Source organism: Rhodnius prolixus, unplaced genomic scaffold (assembly GCF_049639745.1).
Source record: "Rhodnius prolixus isolate KJV_2025 unplaced genomic scaffold, Rpr scaffold_8, whole genome shotgun sequence".
Classification (NCBI taxonomy): Eukaryota; Metazoa; Arthropoda; class Insecta; order Hemiptera; family Reduviidae; genus Rhodnius; species Rhodnius prolixus.
Genome location: NW_027411593.1, coordinates 36,351,881 through 36,367,375, shown reverse-complemented (window position 1 = coordinate 36,367,375; position 15,495 = coordinate 36,351,881). Strand labels below are relative to the sequence as shown.

At 31.9% G+C, this 15,495-nt stretch overlaps 1 protein-coding gene across 3 annotated transcripts in view; it reads left to right on the top strand.

Annotated features, from left to right (window-relative positions):
- The window catches only part of LOC141451384 (caspase-1-like), a 41,518-nt gene that overhangs the window by 17,965 nt on the left and 8,058 nt on the right, over positions 1-15,495 (top strand). For all 3 annotated transcript variants that reach the window (XM_074122709.1, XM_074122710.1, XM_074122708.1), the window contains exons 2-8: positions 9,412-9,600; positions 9,698-9,998; positions 10,154-10,355; positions 10,451-10,567; positions 12,363-12,493; positions 13,645-13,823; positions 14,539-14,671. In XM_074122709.1, the coding sequence (XP_073978810.1) occupies positions 9,412-9,600; positions 9,698-9,998; positions 10,154-10,355; positions 10,451-10,567; positions 12,363-12,493; positions 13,645-13,823; positions 14,539-14,671 (1,252 nt within the window). The remainder of the gene's footprint in view (positions 1-9,411; positions 9,601-9,697; positions 9,999-10,153; positions 10,356-10,450; positions 10,568-12,362; positions 12,494-13,644; positions 13,824-14,538; positions 14,672-15,495) is intronic.

The following is a 15,495-nucleotide window of genomic DNA, read 5'->3' as shown; positions in this document are numbered from 1 at the left end:
TCAGACAAGACACCTGTCTCTCCATCTTTCTTTATAGTTCTTTCTTACAACACTATAGTACCAACATGGTTCTTCTTCTTTTATTTTCTCCCTCTCCCCGTGAATCCTTGTATTGTGTGAATCGTTTCCCTCTTATCTTTGTATACGTCATAGGAGCAACCGGCACACCGGTTTTACCGGTAGGCACACCTGCTTTCTGTCTTGGTACTAGTTACTATTCTTGGAGGTGATGGCTTATATGTATTATACCCGAAGTAAGAGAAAGAGAATAGAAAAAGAGGAATACTGCTGTAGATTTACGAGTGTGAGTGAGTTTATACTTCTTCTTTTTGTGTGCTTATTCATACCTCTCATTTCCCCATCAATATTTCCTAACGCATCTCTTTTGTCTCTACGGTCCATAAGCTTTTGTCTTCTCTCTGTTGCTTGTGTTTTATAGTTTACAATGTGGTATCACTTGTAGATAAAGATGGCAGTGTGATATTTCGTACTAACCACAAGCCGTGCACACAGTCAGCAACATTATAGAATATTTTGCGCACCACAGTCGTTATTCACCATATACATACAGCGTTCACAACCTACACTACACTAGAAAAGAACCCAATAGAAACGAATTTTGTAAACTTACTAATGATATTCAATTCTTAATTTTATTATACTTTTCTGAATTTCTCCTACTAAAATTCTCATTTAATTACGAATTTTAGAGATACATTTATTTCTCGACAGTTGGCAAAACTGTACATTTCATTGAAACCTCACTTACCTACATTAAAAACAACATACCTAGCCTATAACCTTCCATAGTACAAATGTTCTTAAAAAGGAATCATAAAAATTTAATTAAGTGTGAACAAAAACAGAATTTTCTTTAATATATTCAATTATCTTTAAATATTATTCGTCTAAATGGAAATTGCTGGATCTAAGAAAAGTAGTCGATTCGTTCTTAATTATCTTTTTACTTTTATTATTAATAAAATAAAAAGTTAGAACTTTTTGGCAACAAACTCAATATTTTTCGATTGCGCAGTTCATTATGACACATATATCTCGTATATAATATGGATAATAGATAGTTCTAGTTTGGATGAGTCACTTTATGGAGAAAGAAAAGTGTTTTCTATGCCAGCGCTTATCTAAATAGTCCACTCAACCGTTTGCCCATAATAATAAAGGTAACACACTTTTTCATTGTAGTTGTGTGTAATTTTCATTATTACTAATATTAATTTTTTCAATAGTGATTTCATCTGATTATCTTATTTTTGTCATCTAATGTTTTCATTTGTTTATTTTGGGTCTTCTAAATGTTTAATTGTAGAAAATAAATTGTAAAGATGTAAGAGATTTGATTGAAATCTATACTGAACACGTGAGAGATAATAATTTATAATTATCGATTTGTATTATTTCTTTTAAGATTTACATTTGTCCATCTGACTAGATAATTAAGAGAAGTATGTAATGGAATTAGTCCTTCTATGCTGAGATAACTAGTCTTGAACATACGTCTTTCAAAAACTTATTGAAAATGAACAATGAATCCTTTAAAATTTCATTAAACTTGGTAAAATTACAAATTATCTACTGTATTTCTCTTGACCTGCCAACAACCTCTTACTTCCGTCTAAAACCTCACTAATTCCCTCAATCTTCTCGTCTTCTGATTGCCAAGGCAGGTTCGGTCCATAGAATGATGTGTTAGGCCCTTCTCCTTTACAGTTCATCAAACTGTATTTCCTTGCCTTAGATCCTTGAAAATTCTCGACTTTGGATCCAGTAAGAGTACGTCCAGAGTACCCCACTCTTCATGTAAAAAAATTAAGAGGTTTTTTTTTTTAAACCATGATGGTCAATGACACCATATTATTAAACTCATTATACGTAATACTGATAATTTGATTAAAAATAACCACCATGTTTGAAATTTTGCTCTTCCTTCCTTTGGGCAGGAGATAAGGACTATGTGTAATGGCGATGTATGTTTGCTGCTATTTCTAAAAACCAAGGAAACGTTTTATCTTGGTAGCAGTTGTAAATAGCCAACTTTTGCCTAATTAAAATTTTTTTGCAAGATTGTACGTATTTCCTTTTTTTAAAAAACATTAATTATTTTCACTTTAATTGACATACTTTTATCTAATCAAGAATTTTGTTAAATTTTATCCCAGAATTGACACAGAGAGAGAGTTTAAAAGAGAAACACCCAGAAAATTTTAAGTTTTGCTAGATGGGGGCTGATCCGAATAATCCGATAAATTATCAGAGGATTGTATTTGGCACGATCTCAATGTTTCTCATATTAGAAGTAACAAAAAAATACGCCTTAATTGGTCCAAGCACTTTGATACATTGTTATGACCCTTAATATCACATTTCCTAATTGAGGTTCATTTAAACAATTAATCTAGTACCATGTGACAAGCGTATTTAATTTATAATGTTCCACAACAGTTGTGAACATTTTTAATTATTACAAATTATTTGAAATTTTTTAATTGAAAAGATCTGTGCCATCTTTCACTCTTGGAATATTTAGTGTTCGTTGTAAGATTTAAAATTATTCTAATATAAACTAATTTAAATATTATTACAAATTAAGAATTTTCATTATATATATTTAATTCTTAATAATATTAAACGTGATAAGACTGAGCACTGCACTGAAATAGCACGTTAGCCTGCCGCTAAGCCCCATAAAGTGTTTTAAATAAAAGTTATATTTCCATGTGTGCCTTGGAGTATACCTAGTACTAGAAAATCAATGGAGATGTTTCGAAACCAAAAAAAAAAAATCGTAGACCAGCCTACCACGATATCAAGTGACCACACCACAGACAAAACTATTTTGCTTTATCCTGAGGCCCTCAGAAAAATGTGTAATGTAGAAATATACATTTCAACATTTGTTAACTATAAAAAGTTAAACATATTCTATTATTCTTTTAATTTAAACTCATCATCAAATCCAATCATCCAGAATTTGGGTCATTATTTGTATAAATTATTCTGTCATAAAGTATTGGAAGAAGTTAAAAATAAGGAAATTAAATAATAACATTAAAACTCGTTCAGAATTATGGAAAACAAAATGTACGCATTAAGAAAATAAAAATCTTTTTGTGTACCTAACCTTGGTGGAAGTATGATGGTCTTCTGAATGCAGTTGGAGGAAAGGATGTTGTGATCTGAAAAGATTTCAGTTCCTAAATGCAAGATGTCTCCTCCTTCAATACTCCAGACAATCAATATATACATAGCTGTTATTTGAGTTTCAGGTTCCAGCATTAAGGCGACCTTGTGCTTCTAACCTTGGCCTTTTGTACTTGCTAACTATGAGGGCAGTAATTTACCCATTATTACTATTTAGTCCAAGTTCTTTTAGTTTTTAATTATTAGTTTTTTTTAAAAAAAATAACTAGTTGATTGAAATTTCTATCTATACAGGGTGTCCCAAGCTATATGGATAACGACTTTTTCTCGGAAACTAAGATAGCTAGAAAAAAACTAAAAAATACGTGTTCCCTTAGTTTTTTGTTAGGAATCCAAATTTACTTTGCAAATTTTGTTCGGTGCTTCCAGAAGCGAGATACAGGCACCAACTTCATTTTTTCAAATGGGAAGGTGCTGTTTTTATTTCAGAAATGGATTCCTCTATTTTTTTAAAGAAAAATTTACTTGAACGGTTTTTTTCTGTGAGCGATATTTTAGAAGTTATGAATGAAAACATGATTCTTATAAGAAATGTCAAAATGATAATATTATAACGGTTTTTTGATAGAATAAGAAGAAAAGTACTATTTTATTATAAATTTTACTCCTCATTAATATTACAGATCATGCTCGAAATGGCTTCCACCATTAGAGATACATAGACATGCTCTTCCTGCCAATTGCCCTTACTGCCAAAGAAATAGATTCGAATTTAACCAAGTTACAGGCATCTATTATTCTTTGCTTTAGTTCATCTACAGATGCAATCCTGGCTTGATTCTGATGCACCTAGATTTAGTAATGCTTTTAGATAAGCAGAAATAAGGAAAGAAAGAAAAAAGTTATGAATAATCACCTTGTTTTTCAGGTATCCCCAAAGGAAATAGTCCATAGGTGTCAAATCCGGTGAACGAGGTGGCCATTGAATTGGCCCCCCCCCCGTGTCGATATAACAGGCCCATCAAATTGCCTATCGAGATATCTCTTTACATGCCTGATGGTGTTATATCGACACGGGGGGCGATTCAGTGGCCATACTCGAAAAACAATTATTATTATTCATAACTTTTTCTTTCTTTCCTTATTTCTGCTTATCTAAAAGCTTTACTAAATCTAGGTGCATCAGAATCAAGCCAGGATTGCATCTGTAGATGAACTAAAGCAAAGAATAATAGATGCCTGTAACTCGGTTAAAATCGAATCTATTTCTTTGGCAGTAAGGGCAATTGGCAGGAAAGAGCATGTCTATGCATCTCTAATGGTGGAGGCCATTTCGAGCATGATCTGTAATATTAATGAGGAGTAAAATTTATAATAAAATAGTACTTTTCTTCTTTTCAATCAAAATACCGTTATAATATTATCATTTTGACATTTCTTATAAGAATCATGTTTTCATTCATAACTTCTAAAATATCGCTCACAGAAAAAAACCGTTCAAGTAAATTTTTCTTTAAAAAAATAGAGGAATCTATTTCTGAAATAAAAACCGCACCTTTCCATTTGAAAAAATGAAGTTGGTGCCTGTATCTCGCATCTGGAAGCACCGAAAAAAAAATATAAAGTAAATTTGGATTCCTAACAAAAAACTAAGGGAACACGTATTTTTAGTTTTTTTCTAGCTACCTTAGTTTCCGAGAAAAAGTCGTTATCCATTTAGCTTGGGACACCCTGTATACTAAATTCTGATTCCCATTCAAATAAAATTTTATTTCAAAAAAGGTTGATCACTCGCTAGTAGCTTCTAATAAGAGACGATAACTATAGCCGTTTGGCATTTATCGCTTTGTTATTTATTAGTCACCCGGTAAATGACTATTACTCATTCTTTTCTTTTTTATTCTATTAGTTGAAGAAGTATTGTAGTTGTACCAAATTTTCAAAATTGAGTTTCACCGGCATTAGAGGGTACGCAATAGCAAAGCTATTCATTGCTATTAGTTTCAACACCAAGCATAAATAAATAAATCCAACCTTAACCAATTTTTACATCCATTTAGAGGACCCATTAAAAATCCATGAGTAATCACAGTCAAAAGCATGGTTGTTGCAGGAACAATTTCTCTACTGATACGCTAAGAGTTGGCTAAAAATCCGAAATGGGTCAGAATATTCCAGTACAAGCATGCTATCTTCCATTAAAACTTTTGATTTTAAATATTTACTCTTCGATTAGACGCTTTAATTTAATTTTAAATTCAATAAAACGCTGAAGTTCATTACCAGCACTGGGTACGCTAGATCTTAGTTAGTACTCTTCTCTGAAGATAGCAGCACAATACAGCTAGTTCTATAGTCGCATGTAAACTAAAAATTGCTGGGATTTGAAAATTTCATTTACTTATTTAAAAGATGTTCTTTAAGTGAATTACAGTTTTTTTTCTGGACTACGTTTTTCCGGTATTATTGCTTGGTGATGTATGAATTTACTGCGAAAAGATCACTGTTTTATTCGCTTAGTTTTGAACATTATTTTTCAAGAAGAGGTTATCGTGCATGATAATACTTTTACGATAAGAATTAGTACCTTGGATGAAATTAGAACTAGAATAAAAAATAACGTCCAGTTCTCTGTTTTGAAATTAAAAGTTGTTTACATCAGTTCATCTAGATCAAGTCTCCAAACTATGTGTAATAGAATTCTGAACTATTGTAATTTGTTGCCTATATAAGAAAGCCTAAGCCATATTTTCTTAAAATTGTTTTCTCTCTAAATATTGTTCATTCTTATACAAGTCTATCGTCTCTAGTAGTATTGAGAGTATATTAAAGTTTTCAATTCCAGAGGGAAAGGTTATCTAAATAAAGGTTACACTGGCCAACTTCGGCATCTGTCAATGTTTTTTCCAGCTACCAAAAGCCCAATTTTTTGGATTTTATGTTAATAACTTTTCTTAAAAGCTTCCATCGATTTCTTTCAGTTATGCATTGCTTTTGTTCTAAATATTTAAGTATAAATCTTTATATTATATATAAATTGATTATAAATTTTGACTTTTATTTGTAAAGACAAAGGAATATTCATATTTGTGTGGGTGCTTTTTACAAGCATGTATGATGACTGGTGTAACTGGGAGAAGGAGAAGATAGGAAATGAACGATTAGAGAAAGAGAGATGTTAACCAAAGGATTGAATCATTGTGCTTTACAACTGCACGCTCACGCATGCTCTCTGCAGCCTACCAACCAGAGATCACAATCACAGTGAGCCAAATGGCGAAGAACGAAGGCTAGCTGTGAACGTACGTCGCGCTGATATGGTAGTGGTGACTAAACCAGAATCTGGTAATTACCTCACTGGCCGCGTGCTCTTCACCAATCCACCAGAGCAACTCCGTGTACTATTGCCAATCCTTTAAATATACATCTTCCTTTCACTCTACAGCTCATCCTTACCTTTCTTTTCTGCTGACGTGTCTCTCAGCTCTTCTCTGATCGTTGCCTTTAATGAAACCCGTTACTATTCTTTAGTTTACTTCATATTTGCACTTTAATGAAATGATTTTGTTAAAAAGAATCTATTCTTCAGTGCATTTTTTTCTCCATTTGAAGCTAAGCGAATGAACGATGAGTTGAATCAATATTGCATTACGCAAAATAAAATAAATTAAAAAGTTGATACTTGTTTAGAATCTCTTAGAATTATTAATCAATATTTATTTTTAAATACTCAAACTCAGGTAGTAATTTTGGTTGCCCTTGGACCGAGGTCAGCAAACCTATTTCAGTCATTTCAGATTTTTAAAAATTCAGTGTTCACTAGAAACACACCTCAATGATCGACAATTTCCTGAACATGGGCAAATTGATGTTAGGGTAACAGATTGAGGTGACATTTTGTTTTGTAACGTATTGCCTCATCCAGGTGTTGACCAAAATAAATGAACATGATTTTGCTGTTGATTACTTCTTATTGATTGCTATTATTAACTTTATGTGATAATTCGACTTTTCACAATTTTCTTTTAACTTATGCTATTGATACTCTGGTGTTCATGACTCATACATACACAACTTTTACTCACTAGAAAACAGGTTTTATTGTAGAAGTTTAGTACAGGTTCCTGACAAGAGTTATGAATTTGGCTACAGCAGGTAGTAAAATTCATTTCTTCTCATTCTAAATCTTTTTATTTTTTTAAACAAACTGAGTTCTTAGATTCCCCCCCAAAAAATATTTTTTTTAAGAAAATTGTTTATATTTCAATCTTAGTCTTGATTAGTTATTGTTATTGCTTTTTTTTTCCTATAGGATAGCTTTACAAGCATGGAAGGGGCTTAATTCCCCAAATAAACGATTAAAAGTAATACATTCCCACTGACTTGAGAATAATAGTGCTGTTTATTAAGAGAGAAAACTGTACACTGAAGAAAGTATTTACACTGACTAATTCTCCAGAAGCCAATCATCTCAGATGTTGACGCATCTTAAGCTAAAAAAAAAACACTTGACTAAAGTCAATTTATTAATCGATTAATTAGTCGATTTACTAATTTAAAATGGACGAGATTTTTATAAAATTAACAAGATAAAATTTGTTTTGTTATGAGTTTGCTTAATTCTGATGAAATTTACTTGCAAGATTTATTTCATCTTTCATATCGATCATCTTTTCTGACGTGTTTCAGACTTGACTTCATTTTCGATTTTTGTAATTCAAATGAATACCATAGGTTTCAAGTTTCACATATATAATTAATTATTTATTTGGCTTTAAACATTTTAAATTAATAATTTTTGGAACTACTGTTTTACTTTCTAAATTGTTCACATTTTTAAGCATAAAATTTCAAAGATTATATAAATAGACAATAATATTATTTTAACTTCAAATACTGGTAACTATTGTAGGGCCCTAGAAATGTTCTGGTTAGTAAAAGGGTGCATGTAAGTACGGAAAGGACATCTGTTAGTACAATTTTTTTTTTTTTTCTTCTTCTTTCCAACAAATTGTTTGGGAACATATGTTTCCTTTACTTTGTCACGGTACCTAGACTCCAGTTATATTCTGCCTCTTCTAGCAAATATTGAAACAGGTCTCTCTCTATCTAGTTTTGTATGTGTATAGATGAATTATGCTCATTTATTCTCTCAAAAAGTAAATGATTGATGTTTGTGTAGTTAATGTAAATTTTACTTCTTATGGATGCCCATTATTTGTATTTTTCCCATTAATTAGTAAATACAAACAATTTACTATATCTGCAATGACTAATAATTGAAGATTGTATTATACCATTTTTTTTTTTAAAAAAAAAAAGTTTCCCTGGTATTAGTCACCGGTCAATGTTGTTTCTTGACAATGTTTGTTCTTTTCCGGCATTTTCTTATTTCACCAGTTCTTTTTCTTCACAAATATGCTGTGAATTGTATTTTGTTATAAACTATAATTTGTTATAAATTAAACATGAAACAACAATACTTATCTTAATTTTTTTTGAGATTTTGGGGTCCCCGCCTGTCTTTCTGCAGGACTTGATATAAAGATAAATGAAATCTTCGTGGCTTTCGAAGAGTATATTTTGTATATTTTAAACGTTTATAATGTCTCTAATATTTTAATATACCTTCAAAGGTGCCTCCTCAGATATAGAGAGCAGTTGATAACCTCCAGGCTAACCTGGATTGCGAGCAAGAGGAGGCACCTTTGAAGGCATAGTACATGCCTTACAAGTTGAGTAAAGTGCATTATTTGATAAATTAAGGAATAAGTTTGATCCTTTACATGAAAGATATTGATCACTTAAATATGTGGCAGGAGGTTTCCAATTTTTTTGGTAATTAAACGCAAAATTACCAAATAATTATTAAATATTCTTGTTTGTAACAGATGCAAAATTAATTTTTAGCCATTTTGTGTATGCTTGAGAACATCTATAGCTCTTAACATTTGATTTTTCTTAGAAAAATCACTCGGAAAACTATTTATTTCACAATATTAAGAAAAATACTAGCTTTTCTGTTTTGGCAATATTTTTAGTAGAAAGGGGATGAAAAAATACATAAAAATAACCTATCGCGTGCTCTTCTTTGATAACATGGTAAAAAATTGAAATATGATTAATAAATACCAGATTTTGAAAATAATATATTAATTAATTTGCTAATTATTGTGAAATTTATACGTTGATTGCAACTTCTTTAAGCATTCCTAAATAAATGTAGATAATTTTTTTTTAAACTGTTCTCAGAGAACGGAGCTAATAATGGAGGAAGAAGAAGAGCAAACAGCTGTGAGGAGCATAAAGATCAAGAAAACTGGAAGCCGAGCTCAAAGAGTGACTGACTATGAGACTGAAAGCGATATCTCCAGAGACGTGTACCAAGATTTTGAGTACATTACAAATGTCTTCAGTAACAGCTACGATGGTGATGATGAGGTATATCTTTACTCTTTGCTCTCCTCTAACCTCTATCTCTGACTCTCTACTTAAATCTCTTCCTTGCTCGCTATAAATTTGGTATATATACTTGCAGGTATTTTTGGATGATGCCAGTACTGAGACTAGTGTTAGAAAACCACGTACCAGGCGTATATCTGATGTAATTGATTCTATCGGCGACAGTAGTCCTTCGAAAGATCATCATTTCTTTCCAGATTATCTCACCGTTCAGTCACCATTAGATTACCAGAATCCTGTGCCAGATTCCACAATACTCAGTGGTTGTAATTCAACTAGCAGCGTAAGTGGAGCTACAATTGGATCAGTTGGTTCACCACCAGTGACGCCCAGCTCTGACTTTGGTTACGTTAGCGGCAGTGGAGGATCAGCATCTGGTAAAAGTCCTTTTATATTGAAAATATTATTTACTTGAAATATACCTATTCCATTAGTTAATCGTTAAGCCCTGCCTGAAAAAAAAGGCGATTACACTTACTTGAAATATATTTATTTTTAAAGTAAAACAAGTGAATTATTTTTTTAATTAAAGGAAGCATTGGCTTTGGAGGAGTAATAAGTCCACCTACTTTGTTGCATTACAAACCGATCTGGTCCTGTTTCCGTACGCCGTGCTCCGACCAAACAGACATTGGCATTAGGAGAGCCAAATGGGGAGATCATACAGATGCTAAACCCACCAGTCCTCCTCAGCAGACTACCGGACATAACGAAATTCATTCAACTTACGATCTGTAAGTAATTCTGAATAACCTTATTTCAGTTAATAAATCTAAATGTTTTACTTCTTAATTATTTATTTACATTGTTGTTTTACAATATTTACTAGTTACAAGTACAACATGACAGTTGAAGCTCGCATGCCTGTACGAAGAGATAGCGAGGAATACAATATGTCACACCCTCGAAGAGGCTTGGCTATCATATTCAACAACGAAGAGTTCAGGTACTATATTGATTAAAATTGTAATTTTGCGGTTCTTTGTGGGTTATTATTTCCACTTAGGTGACAAATTATTTGAACTAAGAACAGGTGCCACGGTAGCCGAGCGGTTAGAGACTAGACCTGCAAAACTAAGATGTATTGTGATAATGGGTTCGATTCCCAATCTCTAGACTTGGATTTTATTTAATTATTAATGTGAGAAATTTATTGTTTTTTGCCTCCGTCCACGCACCTAAATTGGTATTGTTGGACTTTTGTTTTTCTTTATTAAACTTTGAACAGAATTTGTATTTGAAAATAACATTCAAAATTAAAACCTTCCGGAAAAAACATTTTCTGAAATAGATTCACTTTTATTGTGTTTCCTTGGGAAATAGTTCTGACAGATTACTTTAAATTTATTTGTTTTGGGGCGTCTTTATTTGTGCATTCAGAGTACGTATTACTGTGGTGCCATTTCCGCACATTATGTCGTTTTACTATCTAAATAGTTTTAATACTGAAGGGTTAATTGAAATTTAGTCCATTAAGGGTGGAAACATAGAGCGGCGCGCAAAGCGGTGGGTGGAAACATAGAGCGGCGAGCAAAGCGGCGGGTGGAAACATAGAGCGGCGAGCAAAGCGGTGGGTGGACTAGACATGAACATGTGAATTATATCACTTGTACCTGGCAAGTTTTCGAATGTCTTTCAACATTTAATTACATACTAAACAGATTGAAGGCATGTTAATCAAGAAAAGGATGAATAATGTTAATCCCATTAATCCTGTAAAGCGCCTAGCAGTTACTTTAAGCCAAGAAATAATAAATAAACAACATAAAATAGAAATATATGCAGGTAAAAAGAAACTAGTCTACTAAAAAATTTTCTTTTGTTCATTTCTGAAAATGCGTAGGTACAAATAATACCCACCATTTTTCTTAAAAGGGTTTAATAAAATTGTTGTTAATTAAAAATAATAAAAAATTATGACTGAAATAGGCAATAATCTTTCTTCCATTTGGATTATTGGATCAGCCACTAAAAAAGAGGATCAACATCTACAATAAAAATTGAAAGCTGTAAAACAGACTCGAGACTCTTTTACCTTTTTTAAAAAATTGTTTACGGGTTTCTAATGTCTAGTTTGTTACAAATGTGAGTATAGAAATATACGATCTGATGAGTACGAATTCTAGTTCTTTTTAAAACAACATATGTTATATGTTTTGTTTTGTGAGTGCCTATCACACATATTCCATCATCTTGTTAGGCACTAAAGAAACCTTAAAAAAGACAGTTGGAAATTTCTAGCCTAAGGTTGTGTGATACAGCTTTCTAATGAGGTAAAGCTTGTTGATTACAATGTTACAACGCTTGACTATCAAATAACGTGTTCAAGTTGTTGAAAAACGTATAATCTTTTAATTGAAAATGTAAACTTAAGTAATTTGTAAATTACCTAATTGAGTCACATTAGAACTATTGGGTCGCGGTGGCGTAGGCCTTTAAAAGCCGCCCTAATAGAATCTAAATAATCTAATTTGAAGTAAAGTAAATAAGATAGGGATGAACTTTAAATATAGATTCGTGTTAAATTATAAAAAGAATTTAAATAATCCAAGAATTTAATTCTAATAACAATAGTGTAAAAAATTTATAAATAGTATAAAGTCGTAATGAGAACGTAATAATATATATTTATTATTATAATAGTATTTAAATAACAATAACAATATAAAATAAAAAACTAATTAAATTCCCAGTTATTTGATGTTCCTTCTTGTTTAGATTACACTTTCTTCTTATTTCAGATCAGAGCCGACAAGAAAGGGGTCCGACTATGATGTTAGTGCTCTGCAGAATACATACCAGTTGTTAGGATTCGAAGTTGAAGTGCACAATAATTTAGAGTTAGACAAACTTAGAGCGACTATCGCAAATTGTAAGTATATAATTATTTCAGTGAAAGTGTATACAAATAAGAATATTTGTAACTTAAATTATTTTTAGAGGAAAAAAATTTGTTATAATGTCTCATCTAATTCTCATACTTAGTTACTTTCTGTTAGTTTGAATAGGTTAATTTCTAATGTTTCACGAAGTAAGATATTGACAATATAATGTAGGTCTTAGTTTTTCTCTATATTTCTAGATATTCTCTCTTTTGAATCAGAAGTGGTATTTTTTAATTCGAAAATCGTTATCCTTTATCGTTAGCTAGTTGGAATTTGTCTGAAAAAGGTAAACTAATTAGGTTGGTGAAAATTCCTCTATCAATCAGGTTGATGATGAATTGAAGATAGAGGACTTCATGACTAAGGCAAAGACAGTCCTTGTTTTTCATCTTTGCTACCTGTATCTTGAAAAAAAGAAACGAGGTGTAAACTCACCGAAATGGCTTTATGTAACATGGATTGGTAATCTTAATGGTTGCGTATGATATTTTCGCAGTAATGTCAGAGACAACTTTGGCCGGGTGTTCCAGAAGTTCTTGGAGAATCAAAGTAACTTATCTAATGTCAATAACGAAAGCATAAAAGTTATTGAAGTCATACAAATGAAAAACAATGAACAAGGGACCTAGGGCAGAGTTTAAGCTGGATGGTTAACGTGCTGGACTTCCCCGCGAAAATCCCTGGTTAGAATCCAGCTTCCGACTTTTAAATTTTCCCTCCTTAGGGCTTCTTAGATCACTGGGGAGATGGACACTATGCAGAGGCTCTAACAAAGCTCTGGGCTTCAATGGCCTAATGCTGACGCACCTAAAGTAAGGTTACTCTTCGAGGAAGAGATTAGGCACAAAGGGAGTAAACAGCCGCATTGCAGGAAAGTCATTGGTCCTTAAAGGTGGGGAGCAGTAAAGTATGGCCCAAAATTGTAGAGATAGCTCAGGTATTTCATATGACGAGTGATAGAAGAAGTTTGAATGAAGAAATAAATAATTATTCTGTTAGTTTGAACGTTATTTTATTTTCATGTAGAAATTAACAAATTTTAGTTAACGAACCTAACGATTTTTTTTTGTATCATTTTTTATGAAGTTATTGTTTTTATTGTCAATCTTTGTTTCATTAAGTTCTATTGTATTATCAGTGGCCCAACAAGACTACACAGATTGTGACTGCCTGGTCGTCACTGTTTTGACTCACGGTGTGGAATCGAACTATCTTCACGCTAGAGATGTTTTATACAGGGTGGGAGAACTTTGGCAACCATTTACACCTGATCGTTGTCCAACATTGGCTGGCAAACCTAAACTGTTCTTTATTCAGGTACACTATTGCATTTATTATTATTATTATTATGATAGCGTAGGCAATTTAAATGAAGTTCGTCGCCCCAGTTGTTCTTAATTCAAAATGGCATAACTGAGAGGCGGCAAAATTGTGAAGGAAAAGGCCTTTTAATAAATCCCCAGTTATATCCCCGTGCTCAGAGGATGGCAATTATATCGTTCATTAATTGTAACAAAAATGTAAACTATAATTTAAAAGAAATAGAAAGCTTTAATTATATCGTATAAAAAACACATTGTTGCCATTATCTTTATGTTATATTTTTGAGTATTGTTAACAGAACAAAGGTGATAATTTAAAAAATCTTGTAAAGCCCGATAGTTTTCATTTATTATTTTTATCTTAGGTCTATTATAAATTTCAAATTGAGAATCATTTTATAAGACATTCAATGAAGCAATATCTAAGCTGTTATTAAATTATTTTATGCAAAATTAAATTTTTTAAGTTTTAAGCTGAATTCTTATATTTTTTCCTCCACAAAGAAATTTTGAATACATTTTTTTTAAATATCCTTAAATTTACTGATTAATTTAATGTTCTTATAAGAGAATTTACTAAGAATTTTCTAATTATTCTTATTCATAATAATTTCATGTAATTTTTTTACTTAGAATTCGTCCCTATAATTCTCCTCATGTAACTTATACATTCTGTATAAATACATTTTATTATTACTGTTATATTACAGGCTTGTCGAGGTCAAAATTTCGACAGTGGTGTGCGATTAATAAGTAACAGAACTCAGACTGATGGAGCCAGCGGAGATTCTTACAAGATACCCAAAATGGCTGATTTTCTTATTGTGTTCAGTACTGTTGAAGGTATGTAATTTTTGTTTTCTTTAATATTTATTTTATCTTATTTGGAATCTGACGTTAAATTCTCTTGATTAGTGTAATTGATCAAGCAATTTTTTCGAGGTCCCAGGATCTTTTTACCAATGGTCATTTTTTTTCTAATTGTCTTCACTCGTAGCCAAGTGTCAGAGGACTCAAAACACAAACTAGCGATGTATTGAAATCTGACAGGATTTAAGAAAAGTTTCTTCTCTTCTTGTTACACAGCCATTGGACCTACCTTCGGAGTTTACCGTGTGAAGATGTTCGCTGACTTATAAGTTGACATAAGGTTAGATTAAGTCGGCATGAAAACTATGAGGGCTACGATTTGTTGTACAATGCAGGTTGTAATCGCCTCGTAAGAAGCCCTCCAAATTTAGGCAGCCAGGTTACACATCCAATTCTAAATACTAGACCCTGCTACTTTTTCGTGGCACCACCAATTTCAAATTAATGAAGAGAGAAACTTGGACAGGAGAGCGCAGCTACTACCTGTCTTTTATCTTACTATTAATAACTTGGTTTCTACTAAATTGGAATTGTTGATAAAACAGGAAAAACAATTTCTCTTGTCTAAGCGAATTTAGCTAGTCTCCATGTAAACAGTATTAATGGTGGCAGGTTTTCAATCGTACTCGTATATTTTTATTGAAAAAAAAATTATGTGAGTTTTGCTATTCTAAATAATCCATTTTTATTTTATTTATTTATTTATTTTTGGAGGATACTGTGAGCGGTGCCTCTAAACTTAATCTATACGAACTCTTGATGTGTAAAGGTTCTTCATAATATAACCTGCTTAATAC